Source organism: Ostrea edulis, chromosome 4 (assembly GCF_947568905.1).
Source record: "Ostrea edulis chromosome 4, xbOstEdul1.1, whole genome shotgun sequence".
In the NCBI taxonomy this organism is placed as follows: Eukaryota; Metazoa; Mollusca; class Bivalvia; order Ostreida; family Ostreidae; genus Ostrea; species Ostrea edulis.
In genome coordinates this window covers 2,375,406-2,395,869 of record NC_079167.1, presented here as the reverse complement: position 1 = coordinate 2,395,869, position 20,464 = coordinate 2,375,406, and the positions used below count along the sequence as shown (strand labels likewise).

General features: G+C 36.4%; 2 protein-coding genes across 6 annotated transcripts in view; one reads left to right on the top strand and one right to left on the bottom strand.

Annotated features, from left to right (window-relative positions):
* The window catches only part of LOC125669842 (tuberin-like), a 72,998-nt gene extending 67,029 nt beyond the window's left edge, over positions 1-5,969 (top strand). For all 5 annotated transcript variants that reach the window (XM_056161594.1, XM_056161598.1, XM_056161597.1 and 2 more), the window contains one exon: positions 1,560-5,969. In XM_056161594.1, coding sequence (XP_056017569.1) covers positions 1,560-1,709 — 150 coding nt within the window. In that variant the 3' untranslated portion in view covers positions 1,710-5,969. The remainder of the gene's footprint in view (positions 1-1,559) is intronic.
* Positions 5,970-9,675: 3,706 nt separating this feature from the next.
* On the bottom strand, positions 9,676-20,214 carry LOC125669853 (uncharacterized). The gene is made up of 4 exons (XM_048904680.2): positions 20,090-20,214; positions 19,868-19,941; positions 13,261-13,392; positions 9,676-10,027 (listed from the first exon to the last, which is right to left on the bottom strand). The coding sequence occupies exons 1-4, from the start codon at positions 20,193-20,195 to the stop codon at positions 9,725-9,727; spliced, it is 615 nt and encodes a 204-aa protein (XP_048760637.2). The 5' UTR covers positions 20,196-20,214; the 3' UTR covers positions 9,676-9,724.
* Between the last annotated feature and the right edge of the window lie 250 nt (positions 20,215-20,464).

The following is a 20,464-nucleotide window of genomic DNA, read 5'->3' as shown; positions in this document are numbered from 1 at the left end:
ACTCATCACAAACTCATTAGGTATTACTCATCACAAACGCATTAGCTATTACTCATCACAAACTCATTAGGTATTACTCATCACAAACTCATTAGCTATTACTCATCACAAACTCATTAGGTATTACTCATCACAAACTCATTAGGTATTACTCATCACAAACTCATTAGGTATCACAAACTCATTAGGTATTACTCATCACAAACTCATTAGGTATTACTCATCACAAACTCATTAGGTATTGCATATCACAAACTCATTAGGTATTACTCATCACAAACTCATTAGGTATTACTCATCACAAACTCATTAGGTATCACAAACTCATTAGGTATTACTCATCACAAACTCATTAGCTATTACTCATCACAAACTCATTAGGTATTACTCATCACAAACTCATTAGGTATTACTCATCACAAACTCATTAGGTATTACTCATCACAAACTCATTAGGTATTACTCATCACAAACTCATTAGGTATCACAAACTCATTAGGTATTACTCATCACAAACTCATTAGGTATTACTCATCACAAACTCATTAGCTATTGCATATCACAAACTCATTAGGGAATTCACAAATCAATTTAAAAGTAGTTGTACATAAAACTTAGTTATCATTTGCTTTGTATTCACTGCGGGGTGAAATATGAAGACATTAAGGAAAAACACTCATTTGCAAGGATTCACCTATAATTTTGTGGACTGTAAACCAATTGATTATATCTTGTTTAATGTCCCTCTCGAGAATTTTACACTTAAATTGAGACCACCAATACCAGTGAAGGGCTTAAAATTTAGGCCTATGCTCGGCACTTACTTCATGAGCAGTGAGGGTTCTTTAGGGTGCCACACCTACTGTGACACGGTGCATCCGTTTTTAAAGTCATCTCCAAGGACCTATGACATTCACACCTGATGCCGAGCGTTTGACGATGGAACTGTCACTACCTCTTTTAACGACTTAGGTCTGTTTGCGGCCAGGATTCGAACCCCGGCCTTCCTCATGTGAGGCGAACACTCTAACTCTAGACCACCTCAGCAGTTATGACCCTTGGTACTAGAGTAAGGTCAAATATGGGTTCAAAAATTTTCATGGGAATAGAAAGGGTAAAAAAATATTGAAGAACAACAGGGCCAAGGCGACACCAATGACCTCTTGTTTTACAAAACTAGCCAAAACCCATGTTTATTTTGATCAAATATCAATTTAGTATTCGCACGCAGGTTTTCATTTGCTTCACTTGATAAGAATTTTTATATGACAAGTTTGATTTGATCAGGATTAAACTTTATGGTAATGATAAATTTCATTCCATAAACAGAGACATATCAACAGATTCTATGCTTTGTAGTTTGCCCTTCTCAAACTAAATTCATAAATGAATTGTAAAAATAATTCATTATATGGATATCGTGAATTATGGATATAATGAAGTGAATCAACAGGACCCTAGGAATTTGCTGTAAATGAGTTTTACTGTACTTGTCATGAATGCCTTACCCATTAAAGGTTTGTGATTAACAACAAAGTAACAAAGTTTTCCTCTGACAGCTTGCCTCCCTCGTCCTTCAGAGGCAACAGTCACAACCCCAGGATCCATTTGCCTCCAACTGGCTGGAGCGACTTCGTCAAATTAAACGACTGAAAGCCAAGGTCCTCAGCAGCACTGACAAACAGACTCTTAGTGACATCATGGTGTGATAAGCTCAGCTTTTCCTGCAGAATTGAAATTTGTATTATGTACTGTGAGCAGTCAGCATCATCAAATGTTTTTGATCCTAGTATTGTATAACAAAGATGATCCAGTTTTTGTAACCCAAATGAAACAGCTGGTACGTGAAGTTCAAAACAGACCATCCACAATAAAGATTTTGCTTCAGCAGTAGAAATACCATCGATCCCATGGGTTTCACACAAGCAGTGCATACTATGAGTTCCACACAAGCGGTGCATACTATGAGTTCCACACAAGCGGTGCATACTATGAGTTCCCCACAAGTGGTGCATACTATGCAAAAAGATGTTATCATCATTGACTGGATGATTACCATCAGTTGTAGACGATGAAATCAGTGATAAGAGGCATTACTATAATGTACACATAATACAAATTTCTGATTTTCTTGAGGAATATATGTAAACAAATTTAATATACAGTTAAGCCAGTCTAATCCAACACCAAAATAATTTGTCTCAATTCCAACCTTGATAATTCCGAGTCCTCTCTTTTCCATTCTCTTCACCATGCAGTCTGCCCAGTCTAATCCAACACCCTGGTTTTCCAAGGAGTCTATGATTAGACAGGTTTCACTGTATTTATCTAATTGTGTTAGTGACATGACTACTGAAGTTTAACATTTTTAGGAAAGTGTGACATGAAATAAAACTGGTAACTGGAGTATTGCTAGATGAGAGAGTAATGTTTGGATTTATATGAGACATCTTTTCATGAACAAAAGCTAAATCAACTATCCATGCTGTAAATGACAAACTAGGTTGATAAGAATATTTTTTGTAATTTTTTGGTAGAAATTCTGTGCTGTTGAAATAATTTGAACAAACTCCATACAATGAATTTCATTTCCTGTCACAATTTACTGAGAGGGAATAGGGTTAAAATTGGGCTTTTTAGGTTTCTTACCTTCATGCAGTGTTGGTTTTGTTTTGTTTTTTAATTATTAATTAATGACTCAAAGTATAAACTTTGATTCAGCAAAGACTGCATCCTGCTTTTTTTTTTTTTTTATATATATATATACATGTACTTTATATACACACTTCTTGAAAAGATGACAAGTTTCATTTTAACAACAATTGAAGTATTTCATACAAGTGTACTGAAATAAGCAGATTTGATGACTCAAGGTGTTCCTATGTAGGTTGTAATATTAAATCATACTGTGTTGTTGAAGAAATGTAAATCAACATTTTGGAATGTACTTCTTTTTGTTTATTGCTGTACTTCATGCCCATTTACTTTCTCCTCGCTTTGTAAAGATGAGTGGTAAAATTTACTTTCTCCTCGCTTTGTAAAGATGAGTGGTAAAATTTCCTTTCTCCTCGCTTTGTAAAGATGAGTGGTAAAATTTACTTTCTCCTCACTTTGTAAAGATGAGTGGTTAAATTTCCTTTCTCCTCACTTTGTAAAGATGAGTGGTTAAATTTCCTTTCTCCTCACTTTGTAAAGATGAGTGGTTAAATTTCCTTTCTCCTCACTTTGTAAAGATGAGTGGTAAAATTTGTCCGGGATGTATAGTCAGTGCAGAGGATGAAGTATAAGTAATCAGACCATAAATCACTTAACTTATTTTCATACAATGATGGCATTGTTGTATATAGATGTATATTTAATGAGGTAAGGAAGCCAAGTTAATACTGTTTGCATTGTACATGTACCGGGTATATGAATTTTAGAATGACACTGTTTTCAAATGAAGTTTAATTTATGGGTGCCATTCTGTTATGATTTTCTTAATATATCTAAAATATTTGTTGATATACTGTATAAGTGGAATTTTCAGTGAGGCTCAAATTTAGCGATTTTCCCATAAAAATGGGTATATATAAATGTATATTTAGAGAGAGCTAATATTAGCAACTATTATGATTCCAAAAAAGATATCTATTACCTACAATAAGGAATAAATTGTTAGCGATATTGAATTTTATTATATACCCATCAATGTTTCGTTTTTTGATAATGTGGATTCCACAGAATGTGGTTTTCCGGATCACCACACTGTGGTTTTCTGATTCCGTATCAGTATCCTCTGAAACTGATAACGTCACAATGCATCAAAGCAACGTTTTTAATGGAATATTGACCGCGTCACAAACAAAACTGCATACACAAAATATAATTTCACTGTATGTCTGTATTTTTGATAATTTGGATTACAATTAGTATCTTTTAAATGTGGATTTAAAATGCATAAGAGGGTATATAATAAATTTATCATTACTACAGTAATTTGATCTGTTGACAGGCACGGATCATCAGATCAAACTCGACGCTTCGCGTCTAGTGTGATCTGATGATCCGCGCCTGTCAAATCGATGTGATCCGACTCTTCGGATCAAGTTACTGTAGTACTTAATATATATTTAGCAATCTCAACACCCTCACTGATAATGCCAAAATTAAATCCTCGCTAAAAATTCTGTGTATACAGTATTGGAATTTCTAATAATCATACTTTGAAAGTGATACATGTATTTTCATTTCTTCATTGTATGCATTTTGAAAATCATATCAGAATTTGATCATACAGTATGATTTGCGTTTTGACAAGTCATATCAGAATTTGATCAGTATGATTTGTATGAATATTTGCTTAAGGAGGTTTTTTACACACTAAACAAAAATTTCAAAAATAAAATATACAGGATTTGCATTATTAATACTGTTGTAGTTTTGGAAATTTTCAAATTTTGTCACATGTTGAAAGAATTTGCAATTTTAGTGGGAAAAATCATTGAGATAAAAATTATAAACCCTGTGCAACTTGAACACACAATCTATAGATTGCCAGCTTAATGCCTTAAATCCACTGAGCTAACCAGATAGGTGATGCATTTAAAAGGATAGAGAACATTATTACTGATTTAATTTTTGTATTGATTTGTTTGAAAAATTGTGACATGTATTCCTCCTTAAAGGGACATGGACACGATTTGAGCTGAAAATTTACAAATTTTATATTTTGATTTTTAACTAAGGTATTACTAATGATCAGCAAAAATTTGAATGTCAGTAGTCAAGGTACATGGGAGATACAGAGGTCACGAGTCGTTGTTATGTAAACAAGGCTCTTGTAATGTTTTTGTTTACATAGGTTAAATAAACTAGTAAATGTTTCTTTTAAAGCAGATTTTTTTTTTTCAATTCATAAGTGAATTCTTAACACAATAAATAGTTTTTAGTGCTTGGCACATCTCCTTTTGTGTTAAACACGCTATACAGTCTAATGTAAACAAAAACATGGCACGAGCCTTGTTTACATAACAAAGAATTGCGAGTGCTGTATCTCAGTTATAACTCAACAGCTGATGTTCAAATTTTGGTTGACCATTAGAAATACTTTAGTTAAGCATTGTAAACAATGGGGAAAAAAATTAAAAAATTTTCAGGTCAAATCATGTCCATGCCCCTTTAATGTTGTTCAGATATTTTTCCATACTATCGGGTATCATGTCAATAACCACCATAACATTTAAGTGATTGACACTTATACAGTGTTCAATTTCAATGCTTTACTCTACTTCTAGTCATGTTGTGCCAGTAATTTAATCCAAATGACTGATTTGACTGCTTGCTCTCTACTGTATTAATGAACTGATATGTATTGCCACCTGAACTATAGCTTATTCAGAGTGGAAAATTTTGATATAACGATATGACAGCCCCCAATGATACAGTTACAAGTATGAATATTTTGTAAATTAGGAGTAGATTGCTCAATGTATAAGCTAGTCTGCTAATGTATGGCATAATTACCAGTGTATGGCCATGAAGGTACTGATTAAGCCGATGAGGAATGTTTTGCCCAGTGTCATATGTAGCATGTTTTATTTACCATGCCAAAAAATTTACATGTGGACCAATATTCTTGGTCTACAGAGTGGCTTGTACACCTTATAGTAAATGGATTCATATTATTTGATGAAAATTCTACAAAGTGGAATTATCGAATTGAAGTTTCTGACTTTGTGTTTATAGCATGATGTAACCTGATCTTCCTACTGAGAAATTGAATGTTTTCATTTCATTAGAAACCAACAATATTTTTGTAATAAGATTGTTTGTATGACATACACTTACCAGAGATTTTGTCAGCTGTGAAATTTTTGTTTTTATTTTTTTCCATCTTAATTTTCTTCTATCTTGGCTTGTACTGGTGTCATTTTGATACTATTAAAACCCCAAAAGCATTCATGAAATAAAAGTGTTCTGCAAATTTACTTCTAGTTGTAAATTCGATGATTATTAAGAAATAAATTCATTTTCGAAAATCATGAGGGTATGAACTGTGATGCTATAACAATTGGATCCCAGTGGTTAAAATGTTACATGTACGATGTTCATCAAGCTTCATTATAATGTAGATTCACAACCCTGGCAGCACATTCATGAGGAAATGTCCATCATTACAATTTGTTAAGATATCAAAGGCAAAAACATTAAAAATGTAAATATTTTAAGGAATGCCATTAAGAAGTGATGAAAGTCGTAAGGTTGACAGTAGAATCACTATAAGCAGGGAAAACATAAAAATAGTCACAGATTTGGTATGGGTGGCGGAAAGGGTAAAAAACTGAAATACATAACTGACTAGCTTAAAATAATCAACAGACTCAGTTGCAAAATTAACAGATGCTGTCATAAAGCGAACGATCACTGGTGCATAACCAATAGTCATGAACAAAATTGACATAATATAGCGTGCAAAAAGAACAAACATTTTTGGAATCAATTGCACATTCTCAGGCCTCAACGCCTTTCTGGGCTGACTGAAAGACCCGAGGAGTTGTGATTGTATCAGAATTAACGCTACATGGTGCACGAGTCTTATCTAAGTAATCATTATATGTGTAGTATTGTGTACATCATCGTCGCAAACCACGGTTTGGAGTACACACACACTCCCTCAAATGATGATGGAGAGAAGCACCCAAGGGTAACTGACGGTGTGTGTACGTAGGAATCGGGACAACTTGTCAACTTTTAAAATTTAAACAGTATTTTATTATGAAAATTCACAATAGTATTGGACAGCAGGCACTGCATGCCTATATAGGTCCTCTCCGACTCATCAACTTGACATATAGCCCTCTTGGAAGTTATTATTAGCCTCTTAAAGATAACTATAAGCCATGATCACTACATGTTTATTAGGTCACCTGAGTTTACTCAGGTGACCTATTGCTATTGGTTGTCCTCGTTCAACAACAATTGAATATTTTTAACTTCTTGATAACTACCAGTCCAATTCTTTCATATTTGGCATGAAGCATCTATGGAACAAGGGGGACGTAAATGGTAAATTTCAGGACTCCTGGGGCCTTGGGTGCAGGACAAAAACTGCCAAAAAATTTCCAATTTTCTAAAATCTTCTCTATAACCTCTCTAGGGATTCAATTTGTTATCAGGTTGGGGCCAAAATGGTCAGTTATTAAATGTGTGAAGAATTGAACATTTTTAACTTCTTTTTGATAACAACCATTCCAATACTCTTCAAATTTGGTATGAAGCATTTTTGGGCCAAGGGGGACATAAATTGTAAATTTCAGGACTCCTACACCCTTGGGGCAGGGCAAAAACTGTCCGACATTGATCAATTTTCAAAAATCTTCTCTACAACCGCACATGTGTAAGAAAAACTAAATACATCATGGACTCCTGCACCTATGGTAGTGAACAGTTCTGTAGCTACTGTAGTCAACAGGTCTGTAGTAGTGAACAGGTCTGTAGCTACAGTAGTGAACAGGTCTGTAGCTACAGTAGTGAACAGGTCTGTAGCTACAGTAGTCAACAGGTCTGTAGCTACAGTAGTCAACATGTCTGTAGCTACAGTAGTCAACAGGTCTATAGCTACAGTAGTCAACAGGTCTGTAGCTACAGTAGTCAACAGGTCTGTAGCTACAGTAGTGAACAGGTTGGTAGCTACAGTAGTCAACAGGTTTGAAGCTACAGTAGTCAACAGGTCTGTAGTAGTGAACAGGTCTGAAGCTACAGTAGTCAACAGGTCTGTAGCTACAGTAGTGTATAGATATGTAGCTACAGTAGTGAACAGATGTGTAGTAGTGAACAGGTCTAGCTACAGTAGTGAACAGGTCTAGCTACAGTAGTGAACAGATTTGAAGCTACTGTAGTCAACATGTCTGTAGCTACAGTAGTCAACAGGTCTATAGCTACAGTAGTGAACAGGTTTGTAGCTACAGTAGTCAACAGGTCTGTAGTAGTGAACAGGTCTGTAGCTACAGTAGTGAACAGGTCTGTAGCTACAGTAGTGAACAGGTCTGTAGCTACAGTAGTCAACAGGTCGGTAGCTACAGTAGTCAACAGGTCGGTAGCTACAGTAGTCAACAGGTCGGTAGCTACAGTAGTCAACAGGTCGGTAGCTACAGTAGTCAACAGGTCTGTAGAGCTCTACAGTAGTCAACAGGTCTGTAGCTACAGTAGTCAACAGATCTGTAGCTACAGTAGTCAACAGTCTAGCTACAGTAGTGAACAGGTCTGTAGCTACAGTAGTGAACAGGTTGGTAGCTACAGTAGTGAACAGGTCTGTAGCTACAGTAGTGAGCAGGTCTGTAGCTACAGTAGTGAGCAGGATCATGAAACATCTAAATCTGAATATTGTGATGAAATGATTGAGAAGTCAATCATTCCCAAATAAAATTGCTATTCAATATTGTTTCATTGAATTTCTAGTGTCTGCAAATTAAGAGTTTCAGTTCAATAGTAATGAATATTTTACAGGTGATTGAAATTTTGACTTAAGTCTGAGTTTGTTACATGATCCTGGGGCCTGGTCCGTAGCTACAGTAGTGAGCAGATCGGTAGCTACAGTAGTGAACAGGTCTGTAGCTACAGTAGTCAACAGGTGTGTAGCTACAGTATTGAACAGATCTGTAGTAGTGAACAGGTCTGTAGCTACAGTAGTGAACAGGTCGGTAGCTACAGTAGTGAACAGGTCTGTAGCTACAGTAGTCAACAGGTGTGTAGCTACAGTAGTGAACAGGTTGGTAGTTTCAGTAGTGAACAGGTCTGTAGCTACAGTAGTGAACAGGTCTGTAGCTACAGTAGTCAACAGGTCTGTAGCTACAGTAGTCAACAGGTGTGTAGTTACAGTAGTCAACAGGTCTGTAGCTACAGTAGTCAACAGGTCTGTAGCTACAGTAGTCAACAGGTTTGTAGCTACAGTAGTCAACAGGTCTGCAGCTACAGTAGTCAACAGGTCTGTAGCTACATTAGTGAATAGATCTGTAGCTACAGTAGTCAACAGGTCTGTAGATACAGTAGTCAACAGGTCTGTAGCTATAGTATTGAACAGATCTGTAGTAGTCAACAGGTCTGTAGCTACAGTAGTCAACAGGTCTGTAGCTACGGTAGTCAACAGGTCTGTAGCTACAGTAGTGAACAGGTCGGTAGCTACAGTAGTGAACAGGTATGTAGCTAAGTAGTGAAGAAATTGACCTTCTACCAGTATAATATAATATTTGTTTCTTACCTTGTATAATACCGGTAGAAGGTCAATCTCTAAAGCTTACAAAACGCGTGAAACGATTACATGAATCGAAAGAGGGATGAGATAGACCAAAAATTCACACATTTCGGAGAAATTATTGCCACCAAAAAATTTATTGAAGGGGGGGGGGGGTAGTAATATCCATACTTCTTGTGCCTGTGGTCCTAGACAAGACTAATGGTAGTTAATTTTATTACGACTTCTCTAATTGCTTTAAATTTTACCTTTTGGCAACAACTATGACACAAGATTAGAGTAGATGCAACGTAGCAGATCCTTTCAAGCCATCTCTTCATGAATATTTGACTTTCTAGCACACCCAGTTAAAAAAGAGAAATGTTCCCTCTTTACATATTCCCACAGTAACTATAAATGACATTTCAGAACGATTTTCAACCTAGAACCAAATGAAAATCTCATTCGTAGTTTCAAATATTTATTTAAACTCTCTGATACACATTTAGACAATTAGTCAAATTGATGTGCATATTCAAAGTCTTGCACATCGGCAACCGCAGCTGTAAGATTCTCTGTAGAATCTACTGGAGTATCTCCGCTCTCTCCAGGAACACCCGGGGTAGTGTTGTTTATAGTAACACGTGACTGGTCACCGTCTGTGGAGTATTCCTCCTCTGGGTAGTCGGTGGCTGACGGATTGGCTACAGGCAGCTCCACGTGATGAAGCAGCCTCTGGAAAGCTTCCAAGAATGATGGACCATCACAGAGGAGAACAGCGGCTAGCATACCGATGTTCACAGATACAGCATATGCCTGAAGAACATTTTTAGAAAGAGATTTTCAGAACTAATGAAATATTGATTCTACCACAAGTGGGTGAGCTATATATACAGGTGATATATGGACTGTGTAAGGGAAAATATGATGACCGAGTTTTTTGGCGCGTAGACGGACCGAGATCCGCGACAAAAAATGAGGTCGTCATATTTGTCATGGATACAAAGTCTATAACCTTTTTATTATATACTTTCAATTTCATTTAAAAACAAACAATAATTTTATTTTTAACAATTTCTTTATTGGTTTAACTGAGTAAAAGATGAAAAACGAAAAAAATGAACGGCTTGTGTATTGATTGTTACGTAATGTTCGCGGGCCGGAATGTTTGCGGGCATATATCATGCCCGCAAACTTTTAAAGAAAAAAGAAGAGCATCTTCACAAGTCAAGGGTTATTGATTCGTTACCTCGCACTAACCCTTGACATCTGTTGGAATAGGTCCTCAGTACCCCCTTGCTTGTCGTACTAAGAGGCGACTAAATGGGGCAGTCCTTCAGATGAGACCGCAAAAACCGAGGTCCCGTGTCACAGCAGGTGTTAGCTGCAGAAAAAAAATATTGTGACGGACAGAGAGCTACAGATCCACTCCCTATAAAAACCTTCGATTTACGGCGCACACAAAGCTGCGTACGGTTGAGGCCTGATACCGTTGTATTCTTGTGTTGCTGTCACATAAATTTAATATAAAAAAAATTCTTAACATATTGTCCTACTCATCTTCACAAGTCAAGGGTTATTGATTCGTTACCTCGAATCAATAACCCTTGACTTGTGACGATGGGTTGAGGCCTGATATCGTCGTATTCTTGTGTTACTGTCACATAAACTTACTATCAAAAATTCTTAACATATTTTCCTATTATACTTGTGTCCAAACATACCTTCAAATATTCATTAAAGCTTCATACGAACCGAAAACTCACACAATACAGCTTCAAATGATTTCGTTTGTTGACGTAGCCATGTTAGGTAGCTAGTCAATTCGAACCCTGTTGCTATTGGTATCTATTCATAAAATTCGTTATAAGTCATGTGTTCGCTCTTCATTTGTTATCAACACGAATGATTAACAGAAATTTAAAAATAAGTTAAAATAAGCTCTTGACAAATGAAAATGCTACAAAAGCCCATATGGTCCTTAACACTCCAGTGGCAGGGATGGGGACTGGACCAGATTAATGAAAGCCGCGTTGCCGTGAGTTTACCTATTTGAATAATTATTATTTAACGGAACTGGGATGATAATATTATTTAAAATAATAAACTAGAATATTGATGGGGATATTAGTTAACATCTAGACGTTATTGTGCAAGTATGAAAATGAATCGGGATTCGAATTGACTGGCTACCTAACATGGCTACGTCAACTAACGAAATCATTTGAACCTGGGAGTTTTCGGTTCGTATGGAGCTTTAATGAATATTTGAAGGTACATGTATGTTTGGACACAAGTATAGTAGGAAAATATGTTAAGAATTTTTTGATATTAAATTTATGTGACAGTAACACAAGAATACGACGATATCAGGCCTCAACCGTTAGTGCGAGGTAACGAATCAATAACCCTTGACTTGTGAAGATGGGTGATGTAGAGCAGGAAGGCCTCTACCAAAATTGTAAATCTAATCCCAGGGTGGGGCCAAACTTGTTATATAGTGTTTATGTGTAAAACACTTAAATAACATCTCTTTTAGTGCTATTGGTTGGTTGATTGTATCTTGCTTAACGTCTCTCTCGAGAATTTTTCACTCATATGGAGACGTCACCAAGACCGGTGAAGAGCTTCAAATTTAGGCCTTTGCTCGGCGCTTACGGCCATTGAGCAGTGAGGGTTCTTTAGCGTGCTACACCTACTGCGACACGGGACATCCGTTTTTAAGGTTATCTCCGAGGACCCGTGATATTCACACCTGATGCCGAGCATTTGGCGATGGAACGGTCACTACATGTTTTAATGACTTAGGTCTGTCGCGGCCGGGATTCGAACCCCGGCCTTCCACATGCGGGGCGAACGTTCTAACCTCTAGGGCACCGCGGCGGAGTGCTATTGATACTAAATTGAAACTAACCAGATAAATGTATTTAGAAAGAACAGGTAGTCCTTTACCAAAATTGTAAATTGATGATCCCAGGGGTAGGGGTTTTGGACAAGGGGGACATAGATTGTAAATATCAGAATTCCTGCACCCTTGGGGGCGGGGCTAAAACTGCCCAAAATTGAACAATTTTAAAAAATCTTCTTCTCAGGAATCGCACACGTGTATGAAAAATTAAATGTATAGTGATGGAGAGCAGGAAACCACTACCACAATTGTAAATTTCATTATCCCCGGGCTAAGGGTTCTGACCTCAGGACGGTGCCAAACTTGTTATACCGTGTTTATGTGTAAAACAATTAAATAACAGCTTCTTTAGTGCTATTGATACTAAATTGAAACTTAATGGATATTTAGAAAGAGCAGGTAGTCCTTTACCAATATTGCAAATTTGATGATCCCAGGGGTAGGGGTTTTGGTATTAAGGTGGGGCCAAAATGGTCAGTTATTAAAGGCATAGGGTATCTTTTATCTCAAAAATGATGTCACAATATTTTGCAAGAAGAACTCCAAAAAACAAATTTGTAGTATTAATTATGAGTTATCTATAACTGTAGCGCTTTGAAATTGAAGTCATTTTGACGTTTTAGCCCTTTACAAAATTTTTGTCTGGAGGGCAATATATTAAACTGGTACCCCGCTGATCGCTGGCTACACACAAACATAAGAGATGCGAAGTCAACAGGGTACCAATTTAGGCAAGTGAGAACAGGGAATTATTTTGTAATTACTATCGTATCCACTGTGTTTGTAAACATTCTGAAGAACTTTTTGTGATTTTCTAGTTATGATAATAAATTTCGCCACCTTTTTGGAACATGCAAAATTTCACCAATATCTTAGACCCTATGCCTTTAAATGTGTGAACAATAGTAATTTTTAACATTTTCTTCATAACTACTAAAGCCTACAAATTCTTTTCAAATTTAGTATGAAGCATATTTAGGACAAGGGGGACATAAATCGTAAATTTCAGGATTCCCGCACTCCTGGGACCTTCCAATCTAATTAAAATCAGACTTCTTAGATCCGCTCCGTATTCTTTGCGTGAGAAGATCTGACATAACCCGATTTTATTGCTGAAATAAACAGCGGCGATCAAAGATACCTCGTAGGTCCTATATCCGACAAGCCTCGTCAGTAAGATTCCTGCCCATCCTACCAGTAGTGGTGCCAAAATAAAAACCATTCCTGTAACAACTTCACGAACGGTCGACAACTGGGCTCGCATCATGTGTACCTAAAACAAACGCCATCGGTAAATATACCGGGTATTTCATGTTTTACAAGAAATATTGGTGCAAGCACCAATTTTATGGGTCGAAATTTATTTTTTTGCTGTGTCATTTTTGTATAAACATCGTCTTTTATATAACTTCAAGGTAATTGAACAAACAATATCCTCACTTCAGAATTAATACATGTTATGTACAGTATCCATGATCATTCATTATAAGCATTTAAAATAAATCTAGTAATTGTTGTTGGGTTTTTTAATTCGTTCAAAACTAAACTCCCCTAGAAGTTCTTGGTCTGCTTGTGGTATCCTGAACATGGTTATATCATGAACATGGATGTACAGTAAAACTGCCTAACCCTACATTTGTCCAACCCATTTCACTGGGCATTCCGATACTTATATTTTCAGTTTCATACTTCATATTCCAGTGCATGTCAGTTCAGACAAATTTCATTGTATTATCACATTCATTTTTCATTCATCTCGGACTTTTTTTTACTGAAGTAGCTATGCACTATTGGATAGAGAGAAAAAAACCTTACTATAGGGTAAAAAGTTTTATTGCTACATCATTAAAACATTAGAATAGAAATCATAGTTAAGAAGCTTAGAAAACAACCTGTGCAAATATAAAGATAATTTTGCACTTACTGATATCAAAGTTTAAGGCACTTTGTTTTGGACTAAACACAACTAAATGACTTTTTTTTTTTAAAATGCATTTGACTAACTGTATTAACGTAGGTTTCGGGTTTAGAGACATTTTTTCTCACTCGGAAACCCCACATGAAAATTTGACCGATGTATCTTGACAATGTATATAATACTCTGTGAAAATTGTTTTTCATTCAACAGCACAGTTTTTTTTTTGTTTTTTTTTTTAGTAATTACGTCTTCAACATACCATTGTTTTAACGGTAGTGACACTGTTTTCCATTGATTTATATGGAAAATAATAGTGATTGACATTATTCATTGGTGCTGTTCATCTTGATGATATTGATATCAAAGCGAAAAAAAAAAAATGATTTGAAAAATATTTATGAAAAAAGTCATGGGGTAATGGAGTTCATTTTTTAAAGAAAAATACGTAAAAGTTTGATAAAAACCATCAGAGCAACACAAATAACGTTACAAATATTCGCGACATCATTCAACAACGTTATTCATTTACTTTTCATGCATCACTTCAAAAAGAACTCAAAACAACGTTATTGACTCCTGGTTTTGAAGGGGAAATCATGTATGGACAAAACAATCAATTATTTACGAAATAAATATCGCAAAATTTCTTAAAATATATAAATGTGTACTTATATTGCGCTATATACAACTGTATCTAAATTGTGTTGCGGCTAATAATTGAAATCCTTTTCTTCTTTTGCGATTGCGTGATCGCAGTATCAATGAATAAACTAATGTAATAGTATAATTTAATTTTAAATCCCATTAAGGTAAATTTTTCATATAGTTTAATTATGTCTTAATATTCTAACCAGAAATACAACTAAAGTTGTATCTATTTTACAAAGTATTTATGTTTATTTAAAGCTGTATGGTCCGAATTACAATATTTTTTTCCATCTCGTAAAAACGCCATTAAATCATCACACGTATGTAGTTATGAGACTGTACGACATATCATAAATTATTTCACCTGTTTTAACCCAAATAATTTGATTTTAAATCGATGTTTACAAATAACCGCGCCACTCTGCCATTTCAAGTGACAGTCACGTGACCAGTTCAAACTTTCAGATCATCGGTGGTCTTATCTGTGTAAAACTGTGTATTTTGTTATAGCAGTACCGTACCATAAGTTTAATAGAAATAAAAATATCAAATACCTCATAGTAATTCGTTGTTTTACGCTCTTTCAGCCTTAAAACTAGACATTTGCGTATGAGTTAATACATCAGGTCGGGATTCCCCTGACGCGCGTGGGTCTATTTATAGACGTCTATTATGGGATGATTTATATATGTAGCCACTATAATTACTTTCTAAATAATATTCGCACTGTTTTCTTTTACATGCAGCTGTTTTCAAGCATGTAATTAAGGGAAAGTTAATAACTTTATAAAGTAATTAATCTGCTTTAAAGTAATTATGTACAAAAATAATACATGAACATCGGGTCATACAGCTTTAACAACAACAACAACACCCCCCCCCCCTCCACAAACACATAGAAATGCTCACTTTCCCAAGCTAAACAACCCCTCGAAAACATGAACGCGATTTAAAACTATAATTATTTTTAACTTCAATGTATTGCAGATTTACTTGAAACGTCAGCTACTTTTTCTAATTTTCGACCAACTTCCCATTCCTGTTCTTTTTGCATTTAGAGTAGTGTGCGCCCGACAGCCTGAGACGCATAAAATTTTTCCACGAGCAAATAGACGCCCGATCGGACGTGATAAAATTTCCGCTAAATAAAATTTAGATGAAGCAACTTAATTATTGTACCCGTAACAAAATGGACAGACCTCGTCAATTTAGTTTATTTTACTGCATATTCTACCGTATATCAAAATTTCAATAAAATATAATGTACTAGAAACGAATTAGGTCCATCACCCTTCATTATAAGATAGATACATGTAAAAGTAATTTTTAAAAATGCGGTTATTTTCTCAAGGCTAGTAGGTCTTTGTCAGGGCTAACAACTTTTACAAGCAGTCAGTCCTGCATATCTAGCTAATCTTGCAGCGAGTTTCAAGCACGCATTGAGCTTGAGATGGGCAGTTGTAAGGTTCAACTTTGCTAGAATACATGTATTGTTTTCTTGCTGTTCCCCAATTTGTAAATATGATTCTCTCTCTCTCCACCAAATACACGTATCGGGGGGGGGGGGGGGGGGGGGGGGGGAGTCTTTAAAGTATAGACAACTCCTACTCAATTTTTTCCAGGGTTTTGGAAATGTTTGCAGAGACATTTGCAGCAGGACAAATCCATTTTCAAATGCCCGCCATAAACGCATCAAATCCCTGAATAAAACTTTCATGAACAGGGGAACTCCCGTCCGATTTTTTCCCCGGGTTCTAAAAACGCTTATAAAAGCACCCCCAACGTCGCCAGCTGTACGTCTTACCCCCCCCCCCCCCCCAAGTTGTCCGCTGCTAAAATTTATACAGTAACAGGATAAAACAGTACTAGCCGAAATTTTGCATCGGAAACGAAAGGAAGACTTAACAAAAAATGTTCTACTCCGATAATAACTACTGGTAATATTTATGAGATATCGGTAAAATATTACCTTCTTCATATCCCAGGGGCGGATCCAAGGATTGCGGTTACGGGGGGCGCCACTTTATGAGGCAGGGGATCTGGGGGCCGCTCCTGGATTTTACAAATTTTTAAGGGCTTTCCTATTCAGTCATTTGTACTATTTTCTCTCATTTTTGATAAGATGAAATTAATAAAATGACGCAAATTTTAAGGGGTTTTGGAAGAAGAAAATAAGTTCTCCCAATGAAGTATTTCAAGAAATCCAAAGATTTTGTCATTTATTTCTACAGGAGTGGAAGGAATTATTGCTTTTAAAATTATCGTTTAGTACATTTTTCTAAACAAGATACCACGATTTACCTTAAATTTGAAAATTTTAGGGGGGGGGGGGGCTTAAATCCACCAGTCAATGACCCATGTGTACCTGTTACGTCACAATTGAATGTGCACGTAAAAAGACATTTAGCTGTAGGATTTGCGTACCCGAAAACGACGACATGTACACTGAGTGGCCAAAAGTATTGCAACAAACATGGCTGACGTCATCACAATGTAAATAACAGCTGCATGGAAAAAACCAACTTTCAATGAAATAAACATTATTTATTTACCATTTTTTTTCCTAGTATTTTGTTGCAAAGTCTTTCTGAATAATAACTTGTCGTAGTCTTGAAGATATTGAAGCATGGAAGCTACGGATATATATTTGAGAGAGGTCATTACAAATTTTTGTCGCTGCAGCCATTAGGTCATCCCGGTTTTTAATATCATCAAACTCACGGGACAGTTTGATTTTGATACAACGCCAGACATTTTCAATGACATTAAGGTCCGGGGACTGTGCAGGCCAGTTGAATTTTGGAATACTGTTTTCTTATTTCCAAGTATTGGTCTGTCTAGAGGAGTGGGGGTGGAATTATCGTCTTGGAAAATAAATTGCCGATTTCCAAATATTTTGCTAACAACGGGCCATAAGTGATTATCCAGCAATTCAATATACCTTGCTGAGTTCAGATTTCTATCAACAGGTACACGAACACCAATACCATAATAGGTAATACACCCCTAAAACATACAACTTACTCTCACGGGCGTTTTGCGTTGGTTCAGACGGTAAGGTTTCCTCTTCTCAGACGATTTTCTCCACAAACTTACAGAGTTATTTTGTCCAATGACTACCTGTGTTTCGTCTGAGAAAATAACTTTCTACCACTGTTCAGGTTTCCAATGTCTTTTCCTCGGCACCACAAAATTCGGCGTTGTTTGTTGACTTTAGCGATTGTAAGCGTTTTCTGAATTTTGCCCCTCCTGTATCCTTCCTGGTGTAACTTACGACGAACAGTTCTCATGGACACATTTGTGCCTTCATTCCTATTAAAAGTTGATGTAATGTCTTGAAGAAATTGTCTTCTGTTAGTTTTCAGAAAGCAATAAAGTTTCCAATCACCCCTCTCATCTATCACTCGGGGCCTTCCTCTCCGGGGATCGTTTTTAACACTTTCTTTTTGACGGAATGTTTTCAAAACTCGTCCAACAGTGCTTCGATGGATTCCCAATGATTCACTAATTTTGTTGTCATTAAATCCCTTTGAATTTAGAATTACAATCCTTTCCTTTAGGTCCTTTGACAATTCTCTCTCATTCTTCGACATTGTTTTCATTCGATACCTAACCGGAAATCGTCTGCAACTTTGAATTACAAACGGTTCCCCATATAATTCGTACCCTAGTTAATTCGCATACCTGACATCATGACCCAAGCTTACTTTGTTACGCGTCAGCAATAAAAATAAAATTTGAAGCGAGTAAAATTGTGATGACATCAGCCATGTTTGTTGCAATACTTTTGGCCACTCAGTGTATAAGCAAACCCGCGACCTACGTTTACCAGTGGCGGATTTAAGGGGGCGCGCGCAGCCGGCGCCCCCCTCCCCTAAAATTTTCAAAGTTAAGGTAAATCGTGGTATCTTGTTTAGAAAAATGTACTATATGATAAAAGAAGCAATTATTTCTTCCACTCCCGCAGAAATAAATGACAAAATCTTTTGATTTCTTGAATTACATGTACTTTATTGGGAGAACTTAATTTTTTCCAAAAACCCTTAACATTTGCGTCATTTTACTAATTTCACCTTATCAAAAATGATAGAAAATAGTACAAATGACTTAAATAGGAGACATATTTCAAGCCCTATAAAATCTGTAAAATCCAGAAGCTTCCGGGGGCTTTCGCCCACTGGGGCCCCACCAGGGCCTCGTCCTGGACCCACTGGGGGCCTCAGGGCGGCCCACAGACCCTCTGCCTCATAAAATAGCGCCCCTTGTAACCGCTATTCCTGGATCCGCCCCTGTTTACTACTTTTTGTGTAATTGATGTCAAGCTTACAGACCCCGCTGACATAAAACATTGAAAATTCTCTTAGTTTTAAGATGGAAGGGCCAGAATTTTATATACTAAAGATCCAAACGGTTTAATAGTCGTCAGCATTGTTATAGTCAACTCGAACAACAGGACCGGGGGAAAAAATACAAAATTGTATGACACTACACTTTGGAATAAATCGGCCGTTAGATTTGGTAACTATTACTTCAAAGCGAGGTGCCAACTTCATCAAAACTCAATAATTGTGCTTCATAATGTTCATCGGATAAAACATAGTACCGATATAAAATATGAATGTGCTACGTGGGCAGATGAACACAACATCGGTACGTCAGGACGCTGGAAAACCCGCGCCGGTTCATGATGATATGATCAGTGATGTCATTATTTGTAATGTTGAATGATTGTGACGCGCGTGAGTCATAACGTTTAAAGCAACGTCAATTTACAAGTGCAAATTTTTATAAACAACGGGTGTTTACCATTAACCGTTACCTTGCCGATTACGTTATCGGCAAACCCAGGGACGCCGATTTACGTTACCAAATTCAACAGTCAAAATCGCGCATTCCACTGTTGGTGATGATAGTTACATCTGTAATGTCTTTAAAATGGCTGTAAAAACTTTCTACAGTTTGATTTGATTCTGACAACTATTTTCACAAGGCAAGATAAGAAAATGGAGCCACAATTCGCCTTTAAAACGTTGAGTGCCTATGAAATCAAGGAGATGAGAAAAAATGTTCTAAAACGTAACGCACAAGACCTTTAAAATTTGTATGAAAAAAGTAAACGAGAATTATCACAGTAAGTCCACTTGTTGAAAGAAAAGTATTGGGTTTATATCATATGACGTACCTGGTTCTGCAAATCCCTCTGATTAATCTCATAGTGACGTTGCAGTTGTTCTCCGTGGTCTATCACCAAATAATCTAAAATATTACAAGGCATACTGAAACATGTGTTTTTGTGTAGACCTATATTGTATAAAGCCACACGAGAGGATATGAAATAAAAAGAAGCAAAAGTTCTAAATGTAGTTGGTGTAAAATACCAAAAGCTATATCAAAGTGTTCATACCTTTTCCACAATTTGAGGACGAGGTATTAGTCGGAACATCGCTGCTATTCGATTTGTTCTGATAAATCGGTTGTTCATTATTTTCTTCACCTGTTTGGCCCTCCATTGTTTACGTTTGTTCAAATAATCAACTTGTGACGTTGCAAGTATGTCATCATATGGCGGTAAATATTGCGTAATCAAACGACTAGGGGAGGGGGCGGCGGCGTAAGTCCTCGAAGCTAGCCTTAGTACGTAAGTCCTCGAAGCTCGCGCTTCATACTTCACCGCATATCAAGAATAATATTTGTTTGAATTAGGCCATTAAATCAAAATATGAAATAATTTTTATTTCGTCGAATGCAAGAGTGATACTTTAATCAAAGAAAGATGGAG